The 21603-nt window shown below is 37.2% G+C and overlaps 4 protein-coding genes across 5 annotated transcripts; 3 read left to right on the top strand and 1 right to left on the bottom strand.

The window, feature by feature from the left end:
* Window positions 1-4099: 4099 nt before the first annotated feature.
* LOC119982446 lies at window positions 4100-5677 on the top strand. Of its 2 annotated transcripts, none has more exons than XM_038825823.1 (2): window positions 4100-4259; window positions 5297-5677. In XM_038825823.1, the coding sequence occupies exons 1-2, from the start codon at window positions 4187-4189 to the stop codon at window positions 5515-5517; spliced, it is 294 nt and encodes a 97-aa protein (XP_038681751.1). In that variant the 5' UTR covers window positions 4100-4186; the 3' UTR covers window positions 5518-5677. The 2 variants fall into 2 exon arrangements, with proteins under 2 accessions (XP_038681751.1, XP_038681752.1); XM_038825824.1 differs by having other exon boundaries at window positions 4114-4221.
* A 456-nt stretch (window positions 5678-6133) lies between these two features.
* On the bottom strand, window positions 6134-11077 carry LOC119982049 (probable alkaline/neutral invertase D). The gene is made up of 5 exons (XM_038825221.1): window positions 10769-11077; window positions 9795-10270; window positions 8804-9235; window positions 6982-7540; window positions 6134-6729 (listed from the first exon to the last, which is right to left on the bottom strand). Exons 2-5 carry the CDS (start codon window positions 10182-10184, stop codon window positions 6434-6436), a joined length of 1677 nt encoding a protein of 558 aa, XP_038681149.1. The 5' UTR covers window positions 10185-10270; window positions 10769-11077; the 3' UTR covers window positions 6134-6433.
* Window positions 11078-14357: 3280 nt separating this feature from the next.
* On the top strand, window positions 14358-17201 carry LOC119982051. The gene is made up of 2 exons (XM_038825223.1): window positions 14358-14819; window positions 16383-17201. The coding sequence occupies exons 1-2, from the start codon at window positions 14726-14728 to the stop codon at window positions 17060-17062; spliced, it is 774 nt and encodes a 257-aa protein (XP_038681151.1). The 5' UTR covers window positions 14358-14725; the 3' UTR covers window positions 17063-17201.
* Window positions 17202-18590: 1389 nt separating this feature from the next.
* Window positions 18591-19940, top strand: LOC119982050 (myb-related protein 308-like). Its single transcript, XM_038825222.1, has 2 exons — window positions 18591-18865; window positions 18991-19940. Exons 1-2 carry the CDS (start codon window positions 18733-18735, stop codon window positions 19749-19751), a joined length of 894 nt encoding a protein of 297 aa, XP_038681150.1. The 5' UTR covers window positions 18591-18732; the 3' UTR covers window positions 19752-19940.
* Window positions 19941-21603: the final 1663 nt, after the last annotated feature.

Raw genomic sequence — 21603 nt, 5'->3', positions numbered from 1 at the left:
CCGTCTCCTCCTCCATCTCTCAAGTTGTCTCACTAAATACCTCCACACTCATTCATGAAAAGCTCAACGGAACTAACTATTCAATGTGGAGCTCCCAAATGACAAATCTATTTCTTGGTTATGATCTCATTGGTTTTATTGATGGAACTCACCCATGTCCATCAGACAATGATCCTCAACAAAGTGCGTGGAAGCGCCAAGATCGCCTACTTCTAATACCACCTTTCAATTAAATAATGTTCTGTGTGCTCCAAATATCAAAAAAAATTTACTTTCTGTCTCTCAATTTTGCTCTCAAAATCGTACCTCCATTGAATTCTTTCCTGATTTTTTTCTTGTGAAGGATCTAACTACGGGGGCATCCTTGGTACGAGGCCGGAATAGAGATCATGTTTATGAGTGGCCAACTTCTGTGACCAGACATTCTGCTTCAGTTACTCCCTCTGCACTATCAGCAATCAAAACCACCTCATCTTCTCCTACGCTTCCTCTCTGGCACAGTCGTCTTGGTCATCCATCATCCAAGATTCTTCATCAAATCATCACCAGTTCCAACCTACCATTATCTAAATCTCCTTCTACGTTTACACTTTGCAATGCATGTTCTTGTAATAAAAGTCATAAACTCCCCTTTGGCATTTCAACTTTGCAATGTTTCCGCCCCTTTGAAACTTTATTTATGGATGTTTGGGGCCCAGCTCCTTTAAATTCTTTTGACAATTTTCGTTACTATGTAATATTTGTTGATCATTACACCAAATATACATGGTTATATCCCATCAAACAAAATCTGATGTCACTCCTATTTTTGTTCAATTTCAAAGTCTTGTGGAACGTTTCTTCTCCACTAAAATTCACACTGTTTATACTGATGGAAGTGGGGAAGCCACAAGCCTTGGTCACCATCTCACTCGTTCAGGCATTCAACATTTAAAGTCCCCTCCTCACACTCCTGAACACGTTGGCATTGCCGAACGTAAACATCGTCATATTGTCGAAACTGCTCTCACCATACTCCATCATGCTTCACTCCCTCTTAAATTTTGGTCCTTAGCTTTTAAGGCTGCCATCTACCTAATCAATCGTATGCCTTCATCTGTCACTCAAAATAACTCTCCTTATTTTCTTCTATTTCGACAACCACCCAACTATCTCTCTCTAAAAGTTTTTGGCTGCCTTTGTTACCCCTGGTTGCGACCATATACATCCCACAAACTTGAACCACGTTCTCGTCCTTGTATTTTTGTTGGTTATTCCCTTTCTCATCATGCCTACATCTGTCTTGATCCAACTAATCACAAACTTTATATCTCACGGCATGTCACCTTTGATGAGCATACATTTCCCTTCCATCGTTCTCCACAATCTTTGTTTCCAATTCCAAACTTCAATAATTGGCTCCCTCAGTCTTCACAAACATCTCATTCAGCACCCTCAATCGTGTCGCCGCAACCTATTCACAATGTTTCTCCACTACCTCCCCAACCCACCACTCTCGTCAATCCCTCATTCCATCCTACCTCTATCCCTTCTCCATGCCTCCCTCAGCCTACATCACTGAACCACGACCACTCCACCTCAGGATCTCCGTCTCTGCCGCAATACCATGATGCTCCCCAGGTAAATTCTTCACCACCAATATCTTCTTCTTCAACCCCTACAGCTACTCACCCTTACAATACCCGCCTTCAGAACAATATCACCAAACCCAAACGTCCTCTTAACCTGCACACCACAACCTCACCTCATAGTGAGCCTTCCACCTTTAAACAAGCCAACCAACATCATGTTTGGAGACAAGCCATGAGTGATGAATACAATGCCCTTCTAGCTAATCACACTTGGACCCTTGTTCCTCGCACACCCACACAGAATGTTATTGGTTGTAAGTGGGTCTATAAGATCAAGAGAAATCCTGATGGTACTATTGCCCGTCACAAAGCCCGTTTGGTTGCCAAAGGTTTCCATCAACGCCCTGGGATCGATTATTCTGAAACTTATAGTCCTGTAGTAAAGCCTGCTACTGTCCGACTTATACTCACTATTGCTGTGACTAACGGTTGGCCCTTACGCCAACTTGATGTAAATAATGCTTTTTTGCAGGGCACTTTATCTGATGAAGTATTTATGGACCAACCTCCTGGCTTCACCCATGCTGATCACTCAACCTATGTTTGCAAGCTTCACAAAGCAATTTATGGTCTACGCCAAGCTCCTCGTGCGTGGTACCGTGAACTTCGCACCTTTCTCATCTCCCAAGGCTTTCACCCATCTCATTCGGACACTTCTTTGTTTATCCACCATACTCCACATTCGGTCCTCTACTTATTAGTGTATGTGGATGATATAATCATCACCGGTTCTTCAACAACTCAGGTGACCAACTTTATTAATATTCTCTCCAGTCGGTTCTCCCTCAAGGACCTTGGTACACTCTCCTATTTTCTTGGAGTTGAAGCTATTTCTTTATCTAATAGGCTGTTTTTGTCCCAACGAAAATACATTGGGGATTTGTTACATCGGGTCAACATGGGCACTGCTAAGCCAGTTTCCACTCCACTGGTCACCACTGAAACACTCAAACTCCATGATGGTAGTCCACCTGCAGATGCCACACTATATCGTCAAACACTTGGATCTTTACAATATCTCTCTTTGACTCGACCGGATGTTTCCTTTGCCATCAACAAGCTCTCCCAGTTTATGCATTGCCCATCTACAACTCACTGGGCGGCAGTCAAGCGCCTTCTTCGTTATCTTGCAGGTACACTTGATTATGGACTCATGTTGCGCCGCACATCATCACAATCTCTTCATGCCTTTGCCGACGCAGATTGGGCTGGTGATCCCAATGATCGAACTTCAACTTCAGCTTATGTTGTTTTTCTCGGTGCCAATCCTATATCTTGGAGCTCTAAGAAGCAAAAGACAGTAGCCCGGTCCTCTACAGAGGCTGAATACCGAGCCATTGCCTCCGCCGCAGCTGAAGTTAACTGGATCATGAATCTACTCCACGAGCTCCATATACCTCTCAAGCTCACTCCAGTCATTTATTGTGATAATGTCAGCGCAACATACGTATGTACTAATCCCGTCTTCCATTCCAAGATGAAACATATCGCCATTGACTTCCATTTTGTGCGGGATCAAGTTGCAAACAAGCGCTTACGAATTTCTCATGTACACACGGCGGACCAACTAGCTGATTCTCTTACCAAGCCTCTGCCGCGTATCCACTATCAATCTCATCGTACCAAGATTGGTGTCCTCAACGGACAGTCAATCTTGCGGGGGCATGATAAGTCTTCATCCACAAGCCCGTCATTCTCTCCTAGAAACAAGCCTAAGTCTTCTCCACTCATATCTCCACCAATCAAGTCTAATTGACTCAATGATAAGTCTTCATCCACAAGCCCGTCATTCTCTCCTAGAAACAAGCCTAAGTCTTCTCCACTCATATCTCCACCAATCAAGTCTAATTGACTCAATGATAAGTCTTCATCCACAAGCCCGTCATTCTCTCCTAGAAACAAGCCTAAGTCTTCTCCACTCATATCTCCACCAATCAAGTCTAATTGACTCAATCAACACTGATTGATTCGTGGTGATATACAAGTATATAATCATGGAATTTAAATTGTATTTATTGTGTAATATTTACAATTTAAGTCTGTATGTATTTTAGTCAACTAGAATCAACTATATAAGTACACAACTATCACTTGATGAAATAACAAAAGATTTATTCCCTGTATCTCGTTTCTTTAAAGAATGGCGGCAAAACGTTAAAAAAAAAAATGGCCGTTTGGTTTTCACAGTGTCACAGGAGTGCCAGGTACGGTTTTATAGGACAGCGCGGCTAGGCACCATAGTTGGTGGATCGATTCAATCCAACGGTTATAAATTAAAACATATGCCAAAATTGGAAGTATTTTTTAAACGACAAATCCACAATAGCGTTTCCTTAAATTCTTTGTTGGGCCTTATATTAACAAAAACTGTAGTGGGCCTTACATTACACCGTTGGGCCTCAAAATGGTCCGTCGGCCTTGCACGTGCAATACTTTCAGACCCACAAACAGAGCGAAGACCAATATATTTGGGTGCAGTGTACACAGTACAGTTTAGGGTTAATTTATTCAGTGTTGTTTGCGTCGATTTCTCTCCAGTCTGCAAATACAGGTCGATGGCGTTGAACAATGGGCTTAGATCTGCTTCAAGGTTACTAACTACCTCTAAATCGCTTATTTCGACTCCAGGTCTGTCCTCTGCAACATTAATTTTAGGTTTCCTTATAATGGTGTCTGTCTGTTCTGTTGTTGAGAAATTGAAAATTGAAACCCAGAAATCCTACATTTCTCATCTTAGAAATATTTGTTGATGTTGATCTGATTATGGATTTCTCATGAGTTCGATAGTCAATTCTATGGATGGTAAGATTGAGATGAGGTGGTTTTTAACTTGTCCGTGTGTGTGGATACAGTTTCTATGCTTCTCGGATTCAGACCCCTTTTGTTGTATGATGACATGAAAGCAGCTGTTAGTGCTGCCTTTGACCATGTTTAACATGATAGTTCAAACATATTAGGTTAGTGGGCAACCCGAATAGATGGGAGATTGATCTCTGAGGTCAGGATAGTTTAACCTTTTCAGTTTCTTGGTGATCCTGGACTCTTTTGCAATATAATATTCTTTGTTCATGTGATGGTAGATGTTGATTAATTGTTAGAGGTGTAGAGTCAAGGCGTCCGAGTGGAAAAAGGGTTCTTGCAGTTAAGGTGAGGAGCTCTGTATGCCCAAGATATGTGCTCTTTTGGCCCAGTGGTAGAGTTGCATGGGTTCAGTTCCTAGAAACGGTATCTCCATATATTATGTTGGAGTAAGGTATGAGTGCGTACATCGTCTGTCTCCAACCTCGTCCACTGTGGAACCTTGTGCACAAATATTGTTTACCTTTGTTTATTTTATGAAAAATAAAAATGGGGTCAATTTTACATTTACGACTGCTATCAATGGAAGTAATCATTTGGCATGATATGCTAGAGTGATTGATACTTTAAGCTTCCTGCATGATTGTTTCCTGTTGCATAAGTTTTTGTGTTACATTATTATGAAGATGTGATATGTTCCTAGGTTGTGGGAGACTTGCACTTTTCTTGAGCAAATATCTTGTTTTCATTAGGTGGTTTTACTCCTACCAAATTATGTTGTCAGTTTTTTTAACTTACTTTCGGTGGTGTGAAGATGCATTTTATCTTGACCTATAATGGGCAATTTCTGCCTTATCTTTTAACAGTGAAAAGAGAGATCCATTCAAGTGGGATGAGGATGGGAGGAGGACATGCGCATGGTCATGATGAACCTTACTACCTTCATGCAAAGCACATGTACAACTTGGACAGGATGAAATATCAGAAGGTAAAGATGCCTCTTGCTGTCTTGGCTGCCTTCAGCATTGGTGTTGGCGTTCCTATATATGCAGTCATTTTCCAGCAAAGGAAAACTGCATCGGGCTGAGTCATTATTGATTTGTATGGATTATTTATTTGTATGGCTTTCATTTGATGTGGGATTTATTTGTTTTCTGCTGTTCATTTTGTGGAATATGAACTAAATAATAATATGCATCCTTCCGATGGCCAATATTTGACTGAATGTCAGTTTCTAGTTTCACGCTTCTTTTTTTGCATATGTGGTGGTGCCGGATTTAACTTTTATGCAGACTATGACTGGAAAAATTGTCGAATCATCCTGGATTGTGTCCGCATTACTTGATTTAAAATGATTGTTTCTCCAGTTAAATGAACAAAATCAATTTGGTTTGATTTAGCAGTTTGGTTGTGCACTCCTATGACTGTAACATATTTCGCGTCTCGTTTAATCAAAATTTTGTCAGTTTAGCCACTGAAAGTTGAGAACGAGGCATATGGAAAGACCATCAATCTATATACATGGTTTCATCTAAAAATGCCATTGTAGTAGGGATTTCTGTGAGTGAGGCGTCCACTGTAAGCGAACTGCATATAGAAGACCATCTCCTAAAGAGATGGCTCGGCGTAAAAAAAATAAAGTAGACCATTAGGTCCATTACCTAAAGATGTTTCAATATGTTTCTGGGAAACTCAGGTTAATGTGGGGAAAAAAACAGTTTGTATTTGCATGGAAATTTTTCCCATTAGAACCGTCCTTCACACTGAACAGAAATCATGCTACAATGTTCACAGCCACAAAAGTCAACAAAATAAAGTCTCTTTCAGCATAAACAACTAAATGGTGTCTTTTATTTGAAAACCAAGAAGCTAGTCCTTGCAGATGATATGGTACACAAATCAAACTTCCACAGAAACCTAAAAGGAGGACCAAAGAATGGTTTTAAGTCGGTTCCCAGAATTTCCCTTCGGCTTTCCTTTGTCCGTATCCATTTTATTCCCCATCAGCAAGTCCAAGAAGATGATCTCTTCATGACCGGCTTCATTTGCTTGTCCTCTTCCAAGGAAATCATGCCCAAGTGAGAGGGATCCTCCAACATCATCTTGGCCACCAAATATCCGGCAATTGACCATGTCTGATGCTTTCTTGCCTGTTTACCAATGTATCTCCCAAGTTTTCCATCATAGTACTCTGGCCAACCATCTTTTAGTAGGCGGGTCTCAGCTAGATCGATCAATCGTCTTGCAAGTTGTGGCCGTCCAGTTTTGATGCATGCAGCAGTTAGCAACCACAAGAGCACTGCATTCAAATATTTAATTAAAGTAATACTGCAGCAAACAAAAAAAAACATATTATGAAAATCAAGAGTTTTCTCACCCTCGTACCTCAGAGATGTTAACTTGACTAGTTAAAGAGAACAAAAAAATTCTCAGCCATACATAAAGTACTTGATCATTAAGTTAGTTGACAAAGAAGCATCGAATAATTGACTTGAAATCTTACTCTATTTAGCATAATTGCAAAATCTTATTGAGCATTAGAAAGACAAACCTGGCCAAGATCCTCCATTATGGTAACTCCATCTTGTATTCTTGGGATCACAACCAGTTACAATTCTCCATTCATGACTTTCTATTGCAGGATAACATATTTTTAGAGGCATTTCTCCAACCAGCTCTTCCCAGCGTGCTTCTATGAGATCCATTATGGCTGCTGCTTGGTCTGGAGTTGCAAGGGATGATAGAATTGCTACACAGTTACCCAAAGCAAACCAGCGAAAATCCATTCTCGCAGGACTAACATTGCCAATAAAATAGCCACCACGCGTTGGCATAAAATCAAAGACCCATTCTGGGATTGAATCAGGTATAACATTGAACTTATTTACTGCAGTGTGCGAGTACTCCTCAGTTTTATATCTGTAAATGTCGTTTAGCTGTTGGAAATCAAGCCAAAAGTAACCTCGCATGTGATAACTCAAGGCATGCAAACGTTTCACAATTCTTTCAACAAACTCTTTCCCTTCGGCATCATGTTTCAACATAGCCAAAGCACATCGCAATGCCATGAAGAAGAGCGCTTGAATTTCAATGGGATAACCGTAAATACCCTGCAAAACAGATTCGTGAGATTAAAAATATGTAATAAAGGTAACACCTTTGAATCCTCAAAAGCGACAAGAAAGACTAACCATCCAGCTATCAAAACCTCAAGTTATAGCTATGCAAAAACTATGAGCGAAAAATTAATGCACACTCCATCAATTGACAATTCAGCTTCGTTTGTTTGAAACGATTCATATTATATTAATTGAAGACTTCCAAAAAGTTCTATATAAATTTGCCACTCCAACTAATATCTTTTTTTGCCAACCCTTAACCCTTCACAGTGCGCCTTCATAACAGCCAAGCAAGCCATTAATCATAACATCAATATTTTCTGCGCACGCGTATTCATTCCACTTGCACAAAAAGTTTCTCATGTAATTCATATTAAAAAATCATGCCTCACATTTCATTGTTGCTTTACCAACATATTTTTCAGTCAAGTTTTACATAATATGCAAAGACACATTAGATTCATCAAACTAATGCACTCTGTAAGATGCCTACTGTAACCAAAAAAGAAATGATATTGCCTGTCAACAATGTAAAATGTCAACTGAGAACAACCCAAGATCAACAAATCTTGAGAAAGTATTACATTCCTTGTATCACATGAAGTGGACCTGCATGAGGCCATTCAGGCATATTCACAACTTTTGTTCTTCTTTTATTTCTTACAAGGCATCACTCACAACTACGGAAATCTAAGCCTGTTGCAAGTTGTTTCTAAAGTACAGCAAATAGCAGATGCTGCGAAATTAAGTAAAAGTCGACTAAGTCCAGTCGCAAGAATATTGTAGAGTTGATGAACTCAATGAGTCGAACAAAAACAAAAAATAAAAAACATACAGTCAATATACGGAAAGCAATATTAGAACCCTTAAAATTTGAGTATATTAACTTCACAAATTCATTTTAAAACAGAGATTTATCACTCATGAGAGCGCAACATTCCAAGACATTTATTAGCATTGGCCAATTAATAGTAGAGTGCAGGTATCATAATTGCAAAAATATGACCAGAATCTGTTCCCCAACAATTTTAATTAATAATTTCTTATCTTTTTTTCAAATGCAAAAAACTGATTGTCCAATAGCATCCACAAACAAACTAAAATGCACAAACTTTAATAAAAGTACCAAGACTTTTTCTTGGAACACTACTATTCCCAAGACAAATTTAATAAATCTCAAAAGCATCTTGGAATTTAAATAGGAAAAAACTGAAACACACACTAAGATACAGACAAAGAGAATAGGGAATTTACCATTCTGCGATCAATCATAGAGCACCCATCGGCACAAAGCAGGGTTGGGAATGTATCAAAACCCTCTGAAAGACATAGAGCCAATATAAGTCTCATCCCCTTTTGACACTCAGGTGTCTCTGCTAAAGACAAATCCCCAGTCGATTTTGTATATGCACGGAGCAGAATGATCCACCAAAATCCAGAGTCAACAGGAGCAACTCTTCCAATTGCACTCTCGCCAAAATCTGCTACTATGGTATCTGTCTTGCGAACAGGATCATGAAGAACTTTGAAGCTTGCAGGCATTGCACCTTCTCCTAGCTTGAAACGGTCTATTCTTTTCTCCCACCCCTGAAGTTGCAGCGTTTTCAGAAGGAAGTTCTTAACTATGTCGGGCTCACCATTCATCAGAAAGGCCAAAGCGCTGGGTACAAAATCTCGTACAAAAACCTAGAAGATAAAAAGAGAACAAAACACAGATGTTGAATTAAAATTTTAAATATTTACACATGGTATAAAGACCATAGATGGACTCCACCATCTTTCCAAATTTTAATTTGGAATATTTACTTAATCATGAGTTTTAGAACTATGAACACAAAGCATACAAGTAGTCCCATTAAAAATTTAACCAGAATTCACTCATACTGTATTTGTAGATCTCGTTCTATTACAACTAATGACTAATCCTCTTACAACCTTAATAACAGCAAAAAGTTACAATCAATCAAAAATGTTGCACACTGATACCGTAAAAATTAATTGGAGATCAATATTTGGTTCCTTAATAAAACTGGAAACAGTTAAAGTTACCACCAATTTGGAACAAAATTTCCAATTTTGTATATTTCACACCATATACGTCAACCACCTACTGAAAGTATTCTGTTTTTGCGACTAGATACATAACTTTTTCTGTGAATGGAGTAAACATACGAATAAATTAGTTATCATAGTTATTTACATCCACAAGTGCACTGTGTTGGCATAGCCTAATCAAAAGTTGTACCTGATCATAGTTCAAAACCTCCTCCGAGGCATGGTCATAAGCAGCAATGGTCCCAACAGGTTGACCCCTAAAATACACCAAAGAGCGTCTGAGCGCCTCCCATGCCTCAGCAACCATCGGGTGGGGCTCAAATGAGTTGCGAGTCGATGAGACTGGAGTGTCTAATCCAGACCGGCCGCCAGGAGAATATATGTTCTCATAACTATCTAGGCCAGCTTTTGACAACCCAATTGAGAGCTCACTGAGAGACCTCTCATCGAATGATCTCTGCCTCTCAATGTTGAGTTTTGGCTTGTCGAGGAGACGGGAGAGATCATAGTCATCCATTTCAGAGATGGAGCAATGTGAACTCACATTTCTAAGTCCGATCATCTCTCTATGCCCATCCATTTCTCCTCCAACCCTTTGATGCAACAAATAAGAAACTTGTACTGAATCACCTACCTCAACGTGGAATCCACGACACCTTTTCACCCCTTCAAAAACAAACACTATTTAGAGCTCAGACTATGGGACAAACACATAAAGGACCTTTATTAGAAAAGCATATATAGAAACTAATTCCCCATTCAACAGAGGAACCCATTGCCATTAATTTGCAAATAATTTACAAGATCAAATTTTGGAGGTAAATGGCACCCGAAATCTAAACAACAAAGTCAATGAGACTTAAAAACTTAAATGTTAAAAAAGTGCAACAGGTTTTTTCCCAAGAAAGTGACAAATAAATAAATAAATCACAAGCATAGATCACGATCTCTTCAGACCTTTCCATTTTCCACAAACAAAAAGTCGTATTTCAAAAAAGTTGCATCAACATGAATAAACAATAATTTTTCGACAAATAAAGTCAACCGATTGAGGTACTCGTACAAGCAAATCCAGATCTAAAAAAGCTGAACAGATTGAATTTATTATCCGTTTTTATGTATAAATAGGAGCAAAAAAGGCGTTTGGGAAGGCAGATAGCATACCTTATAGAGGCGGAAAAGGAGGAGAGGGCGGTCCTCCGGCTAAAACAGTCGCCGGCGATATCGCCGGTAAGATGGTCGGAGAAAACACGAAGAGAGAGAAAAGAAGGAAAAGAAAAAGTCTTCTTGCGTGCAGAGTTAGTATTTATAGGGAGCCAACATATTAGCTTCTCTATCCAAACCAAATGGTAAGAAAGGTTACCGGAAATAGCCGGTGAGAACACGAGCCCTAATTAGTCGTGAAAAACGACACAGTTTCTCTGTCCTGAGTTGACAGTGTTTCTGGAATCGCTGTTGTCTTGTCATTGCCAGCGTCTACTGGGGTTTTAATATTCCATAAATCTCATCAGAGATATATATAGATATTTTAGATATATGACCGTCTGCCACAACTAACATTAATGATAATTAGATAATGTGTTAATTAATTATTTTATTAATGCTAAGGTTTGAGCGTAGGTAAAGCAAGGATAAACAAATGTGAAACACGTTGTTCAAGTGATGAAGTAGGTACAACCCACCAACCCACATTTACTTTCTTGTACTTCAACCCGCTTAATATTAGCTGTAAAACACCATGAAACTTGCACCTTATCATAAATTAATACATAAATTACTGTATAATCTGTGTGTGTGTGTGTGTATATATATTAATGCGAGAGTCAGTCATTTTCTAGGTAAATGCACAAAATTCTAGGTGTGATTTCTCGTTGAGTTAAGTATCGTGGTTTACCTAATGTATGTGACGTGAAGGGATTAACACTGGTTCTACAACCGTTGCACCAAAAATATTTCCAAAATTAAATAAAATTTAAATGTATCGTATTTAACATGATAAATCTAACAGTATTTTTTGTTCGGAAAAAAAAAATCAATTAGCATTTTTCTCTAGAAGTCGAGTATCTTTTTTTGTTAAAAATATTTTTATTTATTTACTTTTAAGTATTAATTTTCTATTAAGATTGATTTAGGGTTTGGCTTAGAGCTTACTATATAAGGTTATAACTCTCATTCAAAAAACAGTTTTTGATTGAATAAAAATTACATAGATTACTCGTCTTTGAATTCCAAATTTTTTTGGTATTCCCTGATTTATGGAATTAATAAAATGTAAAAACCTTAAATTTGATATTTGCGAGTCAAATCAACATATTTAAAAAAGAACATTACTTCCATCGTGCTCCTCTCCTTCACTCATTCCCAGATAAATTAATCGTTTTTAACATAAAATGACTTTTTTTATTTAGAGTGTGTTTCAATTGAGGGATTTGGAGAAATGGAAGAAAAGTAAAATCGATAAATGTATCTTCCTTTCTTTTTTATATTTATGGCATGAATAAATACGTCAATGATCACACCCATCTAGGATATAAAATATGTATTAATATTATTTTTGTGATTCGTTGACGTGTATTGCTGCATATCTTCTAGCTAAACGTGATTACAATTAAGCAAAGACGTATCCTTGGGTGCGGAAGAAGCAACCGAAGTACACAACACGACAAACCTATTTGCTTGGACTCTTTAGTAATTTATACCAACCACTCTGGGTGATAGTAAAGTTCATCAATCGCTTTATAGTGAAATCGTATAAATTTAGAAAGTTCTAACATGTGTTATGTGTTCGATATGAGTCTTAACTCGAATTGAATTATCTCTTACATATTTTTATACCTAATGAAATTTCTCAAAATGAACATGTAGATTTGTCAATTTCTATATATAGCATGAGTAAGTGTGTAGTTGTTAAACATTGCGCAATTTTTGGTTAGAATATGGTTGAAATAAAAATCGACACATCAAGTCCGTTTCTAGGGTTATAAAACGATAACATCGTGTTATTTATCTGTTAAAAAGACACCGTTCATTGTTTTCCTTCGCAAAAAAGACAACTTATGTCGATTTGTAATCTCTCCAGAAATTGGTATAGTCGTGTTGTTTTTCTTTCAGAAAAAATGACATCCAATTCAATTGTTGTTTTTTCCTCTTTGAAAAAATTTGAGTGTAAACTTAGTAGTCTCTAATTAAATATGTAGAAATTATATATTTTTAAATTTTAATTTAAGGGTTAATATGTCATTGTATACAAAGATATTTATGTAAATTATTAAAATTTAAAAATGATGTAAATATAATAAATTAATGGTATGCAGATAAAATTTCTCTTTAAGATTACAAATAAACCACATGGGCTGCACCTTGAACCCGTGTCTCTCAAGCCCAACGGGTATTTGTCCCCAGTCTCCCATTGGATCCGTGCACCTTGTCTGCTGCAAGTGCAACAAGACAGGCGCTCCTTGCAGGAGCTTGAGGAGGGAGAGAGACCCAATGGCTATTTGTCCTTTTGCGGTAAATTTTGCATCTCCTGATTTTTTCATACATGTGAATAGATGATTTATAGCACAAGTTAAATGATAATTTTTTGTTATTGTGATGAATAATTTAATAACTATATAGATATTTATTTATTTTCATTCAATTTTCAATAAATACGTAAAAGGGATTTTCAAGAACTCTACCTGGAACCCTGTATTTCTTTCGCCCTCTTATAAATTCCTAAAGATAAATATTATTCCCAACCCCTAAAAATGGTAATCCCACCCCCACTTTTTGATTTTTTTAATATTAATTTATATAAGATTTGATATTTGATTCTTTCGAATTGCATGTGATTTAACATTTGATTGTCATTTCAAAAATTAGTTTTCTCACCCTATTAATTAATTAAAACAAATTTATTACATCACATCAATGCAGATTAACAAGTACATTTAATATATACTACCCATTCTTTTGGATAATCATACATGTATCTAAACCATTAAATCATAATAGGAGGCATCAGATTACCATCTGTCAATGTCAATTGAACGAAGTGATTACCATTCACAAATCCTTTCTATTTCAAAAAATATCAGTGAGTTGTAGATAGACGATGCACACTCATAACCACCAAATATATCAACATACTCACCCTAAAATGTTCTCAGCTTGCCAATCAAGTATTATCGAACGTTGACTCATGCATTATTATCGTACCCTAATAACTCAGCAATAGCCCTAAATCTACAACTTGTAGCATACATAATATTAAATGTAATAAGTTTACTTTAATTAATTGATGGAGTGGAAAAATTAATTTTTGGAATGAAAATTAAATGTCAAATCATATATAAAATAATATTAAAAAGTACTATTAAATGATTTGGGATGAGATAATCAATTTGAGAGGTGAGAATACTACTTCTCATTTCTAAATTTGCCACTGACCAAACTCTCCATCAATCCATTTTATAGATTCGTTGACACTTGAAAGAGAAGGGGAAAGGCACAAAAAAAAAAAAAAAAAAGCAGCTTTATAGGATGCCAAATGCCAAGCATGACTTGCTAATGTGGCAAGGAATCCGAAGTGCCTTTGGCTAATTGGCTTTTCTGTGTGTGTTTTTCCCCTTTAAACGGGCGTCCCTTGGACGTGAAACATGCCTCGCACAAGAATCTAAACATTCTATGAGATGGATAACCATCTTGACTTGACTTGGATGCCACCCATAAACACATAAAAGGGTAAGAGTAGAGTCTTGAGACGTAAATAACTAAATACAATACCAGTGCATCACCCACCAATCATACTATTCCATACATCACAATGGGTTCATAGCAAAAAGGGGGTCTATCTGTCTGCTCAAAGATAGGCATGCATATGGTTGCGATCAATACTTATCAGTCTAATAATTGTGGTTGGTAAAAGACAAGATATAAAATTCATCCAAGACTCTATATTTATATATGAATCTATTCCTAAAGGTTTTTCACCGGATTCCAAGGGCAGCCAATGATGTATTTCCACGAAAACCAGTCACTATCCTAGCAATTTTAAAGTGGGAGTTATTTGGTTAGAGCGACGGACTCCGATCCGACTCCAGAGAGTAGAAAGCAAAGCAGTTAAGCAGAGGAGAGGAGATGGGTCTGTTGACCAACAGAGTGGAGAGAAGCGAAATCAAGCAAGGAGATCACATCTACACTTACAGAGCCGTCTTTGCTTATTCTCATCACGGTAATCTATCTTTCTTTCTCTCTATCTATATCTGCTAATGGTCGTGTATTTTGATCGCGAATGCTGCTTACCTTACCATACATATTGATTCGCATTGAGGTTTCCTCCTCTAATTTTCGTTTCTGGGTTTTATATTGTCAAATAGGGAAGTTGGGTTTTGTGCGGCGATCGGCCTCCTGGGTTTTGCCTGAATAATTTAATTTAGGATTCCATATAATTTTTTTAAAAAAATTTGTTTCATTTCTCTCGTCTATCTGTTCATCGAAATTCTACTTCTTACTAGACTTCACGATTCATGTCAATTATCAAAGAAGAAATTCAGGCTTATGGTTCTGTTTGCGCTATTTGCATACTGAGTTTATTTCTTTTTACATTCTTATTTCTTGCTTAAGATTTAGATAATATGAATTTCAGAGAGATTTTATGTTAAATATTGTTCTTCACATAATTTACAAGAGGAAGCCCCTGCAGCTGTTAAATTATGCCTTTAGCAGTTTGATAAGTCAACAAGGTCGATTCCTGCTACTGTTAAGCCACAATCTTCTCCTTGATTCTTGGCTTCACATATATTCTATTCAATCTGTAATTATAGTGTAATATTCACCATTTAAGTCCTGACTTTAACTTCTAAAAGCAATGTTGTCTTGCTTTTGGGACATAGAGAAAGAAATAAATTATAAACTTGTTAAGGTTTATCGCGTTTCTGTACTCTATGCTTATGTGATGTTGAGATTTTAATGTGATTGGCCATCTGGACTGCAGAGCGTTTGAATATGCATGACCTCAAAACCGTTCTCCCTTCATTCTCATCAGCTTAATTTGTTCTAAGATCTGTGTTTGTTTTGTACTTCTTTAATGTGCAATAGATGATATGCTACAATTGGAGCTTAGTTTATTTGTTACTCCTCCATGGTTCCATCCCATAAACGATGTCCTTTTTGACATGGCTCAATTTGACAGGCTAGACACATTATGCCTGCAGAATCGAAATTCCAAAGTACACTTATTAGATCAAATGTAGATAACATATCATACCACTGAAAAAGGAGGAGTTATGGGTGATGTAGGAAAGTAAAAAAAAGTTGACCTCATGCTCCTAAACACATAGTCGAGGACAGGAAAAAAAACAGAAAACAAGTATTCTCCAAGTTCAAGGAATGGTAATAATAATGATTTGCACATTTGTTTTGTTTTTAGTTGATGGGGTACAAACAGAGGCTTGGATGAGTTATCTGAAGTAAAAGCTCAGTTGTTTTTTAGGAAAGTAAAAGCTCAGTATAAGTTTTTTCGTTTTCTTTTTAATTCCTCCTCCATCTCAAGAAGAGAGGACGAGCTAAATACGCATGATTTGGGGCAGTAGACAAAACTGGAAATGAGGCACTTTTTGGTGAACGGAAGGAGTTGTAATGGTTTCTCATTTTGTTGCATTTATTTAGTTTATGGATACACCCTTGCCTGGATGAGCTAGCTTTGGTATATTTAACAAAAAATCTCAGGTTTATGTCTATTTCCTCTTGTAATTGGACTTAGAACACAAGCTGGATTGGCTATATAACCACGCAGGTATATATCTTGGCGGTAGCAAGGTGGTTCATTTTACGCCCAGGCAATATGCAAATTCAAGCTCTGATATGTCTTCTGACTTCTACGATACAACGTCAAGCTGTTCAACTTTTCCCGACTGTGGATTCAGGCAACCTAATAGTGGGGTGGTTATGTCATGCCTGGACTGCTTCCTTGGAAAGGGATCCCTTTATTGTTTTGAGTATGGGGCAACTCCATCGGTTTTCCTTACAAGAGTACGCGGGGGCACATGCACCATAGCAGCATCTGACCCGCCAGACACAGTCATTCACAGAGCGATGTATCTCCTTCAAAATGGATTTGGAAACTATGATGTCTTCCAGAACAACTGTGAGGATTTTGCACTGTACTGCAAAACTGGTCTTTTGATAATGGATAGGCTAGGGGTTGGAAGAAGTGGCCAAGCTTCTTCAATTATTGGTGCTCCGTTGGCCGCCATTCTTTCTTCTCCTCTGAAGCTGTTCATGCCAAGTCCTGTCGGTGTCGCTACTGTTACAGCTGGTATGTATTGCATGAGCAGATATGCTACTGATATAGGCGTTCGGACTGACGTGATCAAGGTGGCAGCGGAAGACTTGGCAGTGAACCTGGGTTGGGCAGGCCATCTTGAACAAGAAGCTATGGACAATGTGGCTGTTAACGGACAGCTCACAGGGTGATACTGATACCCTATTCTCTCTTGTTGTTGTCAAGCTTAGTTAAATTGTAATTGTAGTCTGGCTTAACAATCATTTATTGGCATTGTTAGAATTGAACATTCTGCACGTCGAACTTATAAAGGTGTATCATCTCTCTCTTTTTGTTTTGGCACCCAATTATGGGAAGTGCTGCAATAGGCCCAAACATAACAAAAACATAGGCCCAAAAATATTAACATTAGATGCCCGGTTAAAACTCACCAGGCCCAAAAGCCACAAGCAGCCCAAAAGCCCAAAAACTAGTATTAAGTATTAACTGTCAAGTCCAGTCTCAACTCTCAATTCTCATGCATGATCACTCTAATTCAACGTTGGCAAAATAATAAGAAAATCACCGGGTTATGAAAATAAATTAAAATTTTTATTAATAAAAAATTAAGGTACTTTGGGATATATGCATGTTTGGTTAATAATAATTGAAGTTGGATCACACAATTTTTAATTTTGTTTTGTCATTATTATTATTTTGGTTGAATTAGTTAGTTTTAATTTTATTTTGTCATTATTATTATTTTTGTCGAATCAGTTAGTTTGTGTGTTTCAATTACGTGGCACAGAGTTTGAAGGCCATTTGAAGGTGGTTCAACTTAGATTGGATTAGACAACTTGTTTGGTCATTTTTCTTCAAATATGTTTTTGCTTCACTACTCTTCCATCTTTTTCTTTTTTTTGCGAATCAATTCCCAAGAAGAATTCAACAACAATATTAGATTAATTAACCATTAAAAGGACTTTGATTATTTTTGAGTAATAAAGAGTTACCCTACGCGACCTCTTAGAGGCTTTAAAAGTCTTATGAGTCAATATCAGCCGTTGCATTTATAACCTTGAGATATATATGGGCGGTCCTGATCATTCAGCAGCCGTGAAATTGAAAGCTGAAACCCACGAAAGTATGTACAATGTGTGTGAGAAGGGCAGATAGAGTAGAAGGGCCGGTGAGTTACGTGCACAAATGCCTTTAATTAACCATAAATGTGTACATATGGTAACCTAGAATATCATCATATAAATTTGCCCTTTAGACATCCGACATGAGTCTAACTCGGATCATCAAGCCTGCTCGCATATAAGTTTCTCACCTAAGACTGAGCAATTAAGTTGGACCAAAGTTCAGCGCATGACCACAAAAAGTATTGCTCCCACTAGGAATTACCCTTTGAACATCCGATGGTGCCTAAACTTGAGTCATCAGGTCCGCGTGCACCGAAGTTTTTCACCTAAAGGTAGAGTAAGTTGACCAAAGTTCAACGAGTGGTCACAACTCACATGGGTATTGCAGGCTTCCAGTGGGAATCGATCTTAGAATCTCTCTAGTCCATAAGGTTTGATCCCAGAGAAATTCATTGACTAGGCTATCACCTACGTGGTTGTATATATAAATAAATAAATATATTTAAAATTACAAATATAAATAAAATAAAAACCAAGTTGAATTTGGCCGATGAGGGTATAAAAAGATAACTAAAGAAAAGTTGTGATTTGTTGTGCTCTCACCAGAGCAGAGAATCAATTGTATCCAAGTATATATATATAGTTCCTCTCCTAGCTAGCTTTGTCACTTTGGGTTGTCTTTCAATCATTCACAATCTCATTATTCTTTTTTTAAATAAGCAAGAGAGAAAGGAAGAATGGGAAGGGCTCCCTGTTGTGCAAAGGTAGGACTACATAGAGGACCATGGACTCCTAGAGAGGACACATTGCTTACTAACTACATTCAAACTCATGGTGAAGGCAATTGGAGATCTTTGCCCAAAAAAGCTGGTAAATCCTTTCAATTTTACTGCCCCAATTCATACATACATATATATATCGTAATTTTTGAAATTATAGAGTTTAATTTCATGCTCTTAACATTGTGTACATGTGTGTGTAAATTAATATTGTAGGTCTTCTAAGATGTGGTAAGAGTTGCAGATTGAGGTGGATGAACTATCTAAGGCCAGACATCAAGAGAGGCAACATCACTTCTGATGAGGATGATCTCATCATCCGATTACATGCCCTACTCGGCAACCGATGGTCTCTCATCGCCGGTAGGCTCCCGGGACGAACCGATAACGAGATCAAGAATTACTGGAACACCAATCTTAGCAAGAAGCTTAGAAGGCAAGGCACCGATCCCAACACCCACAAAAAATTATCAGAGCTAGACCAGCAAGCACTCCAGCAATCCCAAATCAAGAAAAGAAGAAGAAATAATAACAAGAAGAATAATGATTCCGATAAGCACAGGAATAATATGAAGAGGCTCAAGGAGATCCGCTCGGCCTACGAAAAGCCCAAGATCCATCTCCCCAAGCCCATTAGGGTCACTAGTAAGTTCTCCATGCCAAGAAATAATGAGAGCTTTGAGTCCTTAAACAATAATACAATTAGTGTCATGTCCTCATCAAGTCAAGGAGAGGATATAGTACATGTCCCTAATTGGTGTGATAATCCAAACGGGCTTTTTTTTCTCCGTGGCGGTGGCGGCGATCTCGTTAACGGCTCGGATTTCGAGTGCCGCTCCGGTGTACCTACGTCGGATAATACTAGTCTAGAGAAGCTTTATGAGGAGTATCTGGAGCTTCTGAAGATAGATGATGATCATGATCATGACCAAATTCAGTCACATAATTCATTCGCCGAGTCGTTGTTGGTCTTATGAAATCAAATTCATGAGTTTGTGGATATGTTAATATAGTGTTAATTTAAGGTTTTGAAATTGAAGTCGTTTAATTAGTGTCTCAATTAGCTCTTCACGTGTTTACCTTCTAGTCAAAACAAAAAGAAATTTGTGTAATGATATCCTGGTAATTAAGTTGTAATTATGTGAAAATAAAAAACCTATTTAGTTATATATGGTGTATAATTGTTACATTATTGTATGTTCTAAATCAACGGTGAAAAAGTGATCCTCATTTTACATCTGCATGGGAGAATTCATATATATAACGTACTACAACGAAATAACGGTTACATAATTTGCTGAAACCTTACTTGATGTTTATTATTATCTTATCTCTGACATTCCAGACTAGATGGAACTCTCTTCGGCAACAACCAATAGCATGTATTATTAAGATTAATGAAGTCTTTTCTTCTTAAACTACCGTTAAGAGTTGATTGAGAATAATGTCATATAAGTAAAGATCCAAATTGTACGAACCTTTGATTTAAGGCAAATGATATTGATTTGTAGTATTTGAACTTGATTTTCTAACAATAATGATTTGTAGTGTTTCATATATATGATTCTATGAAAAAGAACATACATGCATGCATGGTCAATTAGTTGTACGTAAACTAGTGTGCGTGTATGCACATGCATCATGGCTTTCAGGTGAAGAAGTGAGAGGTAGATGAGCTCGTGACCAACTTCCATTCTTAAAATTGGTAGATACATAATGGGGAATTATGTAATTTCGACGTACACCCCAAAGTCATTTTCATTCAAATATCAGCATATATATAAATTATAATTATAATTAAGTAGCAGAGCATACCACAACGAAGTCAAGTCAACTTACATGTTTGGACGTACAATCATTTGAATTGAAAAACTTGAGCCTCCAATATTAATTGTATACTTCAATATTCACTCAAATCTAGCTTATGTGCAAGCTCAAGCCTTTGAGATGAACCCTTTTTTTCTTTTCATTTTATGAATGTCATCTTATTTTATTTTTTTCTTATATGGTAATTAATTTCCAATGCATGTACACCAGATAAACTTTTGAACTTACATAATAACCCCGCAAACAATACCTCGGAGGAAAGCACATTAAAATATTATTCGATCCTACAGCTTCCAAAAAGAGCATATTCTTTCTAACCGTTAGAATAGAATCTGGTTCATATAATAATTAATCTGATTCCTTGGCAGTAGGACAATTCCTAAAGTCCCATCTGTTATGGCAAGAATTCCTTAGCCGATCGATATTATGCATGTAAACGTAGAAGTCTTTCACTGTTTTTGTATAAAAACAATTTAGTATGGGTGTGAAAGGCAAGTTTCGACTTTCGCTTTGGCAAAGTTGCACAATCATTAATCTGGGTAGTCCCACTCCCACTTTAACATAAAATAAGTCATGGACCACTTATTTTGTGTTGCATACAAAATGAGACAAATCTTTTCACCGCCAATTGCCAATTACTAGTTGTAGTATTAGCTAATCATACAAGCGCATGATGTTGATTGATGATTTTTATTTCTTTTGTACAAATAATATGCCATGCATATCTACCATTCTCTGCTGCCTTAATTGTTTATGTTTGAATTTTTGTAAGTAATTTGTGAATATTTATAAGGTCAAATCGTATGGATTTGAAAGGTTTTGAGCTCTATTCTCACTAAGAGCAATACTCTTGTGGGGGCTTGGGCCCAATTGACGATTTGAATTGAGGCCTACATATGATGTCTAAAGAACAAACTCGTAGGGTTTTCTTCCCGGTTATCAAAAAAAGAAGAAAAAAAATGAAAAAAGGTTTTTGTAGATGGAGCATGATGATTTTTGAGG

The sequence above is a fragment of the Tripterygium wilfordii genome, chromosome 17 (assembly GCF_013401445.1).
Source record: "Tripterygium wilfordii isolate XIE 37 chromosome 17, ASM1340144v1, whole genome shotgun sequence".
NCBI lineage: Eukaryota > Viridiplantae > Streptophyta > Magnoliopsida > Celastrales > Celastraceae > Tripterygium > Tripterygium wilfordii.
Note: the sequence above shows the minus strand (reverse complement) of the source record. Positions and strands in the feature narration are given on the sequence as shown.

Coding starts and splice junctions, on each gene's coding strand:
- LOC119982050 (XM_038825222.1), top strand. CDS start 18,733: ATGGGAAGGGCTCCCTGTTGTGCAAAGGTAGGACTACATAGAGGACCA. Junction 18,866..18,990: donor ATCTTTGCCCAAAAAAGCTG/GTAAATCCTTTC, acceptor TTAATATTGTAG/GTCTTCTAAGATGTGGTAAG.
- LOC119982051 (XM_038825223.1), top strand. CDS start 14,726: ATGGGTCTGTTGACCAACAGAGTGGAGAGAAGCGAAATCAAGCAAGGA. Junction 14,820..16,382: donor CTTTGCTTATTCTCATCACG/GTAATCTATCTT, acceptor ATAACCACGCAG/GTATATATCTTGGCGGTAGC.
- LOC119982446 (XM_038825823.1), top strand. CDS start 4,187: ATGGCGTTGAACAATGGGCTTAGATCTGCTTCAAGGTTACTAACTACC. Junction 4,260..5,296: donor ATCGCTTATTTCGACTCCAG/GTCTGTCCTCTG, acceptor ATCTTTTAACAG/TGAAAAGAGAGATCCATTCA.
- LOC119982049 (XM_038825221.1), bottom strand. CDS start 10,184: ATGGATGGGCATAGAGAGATGATCGGACTTAGAAATGTGAGTTCACAT. Junction 9,236..9,794: donor AGGTTTTGAACTATGATCAG/GTACAACTTTTG, acceptor TTTATCTTCTAG/GTTTTTGTACGAGATTTTGT. Junction 7,541..8,803: donor CTATGATTGATCGCAGAATG/GTAAATTCCCTA, acceptor TCTGTTTTGCAG/GGTATTTACGGTTATCCCAT.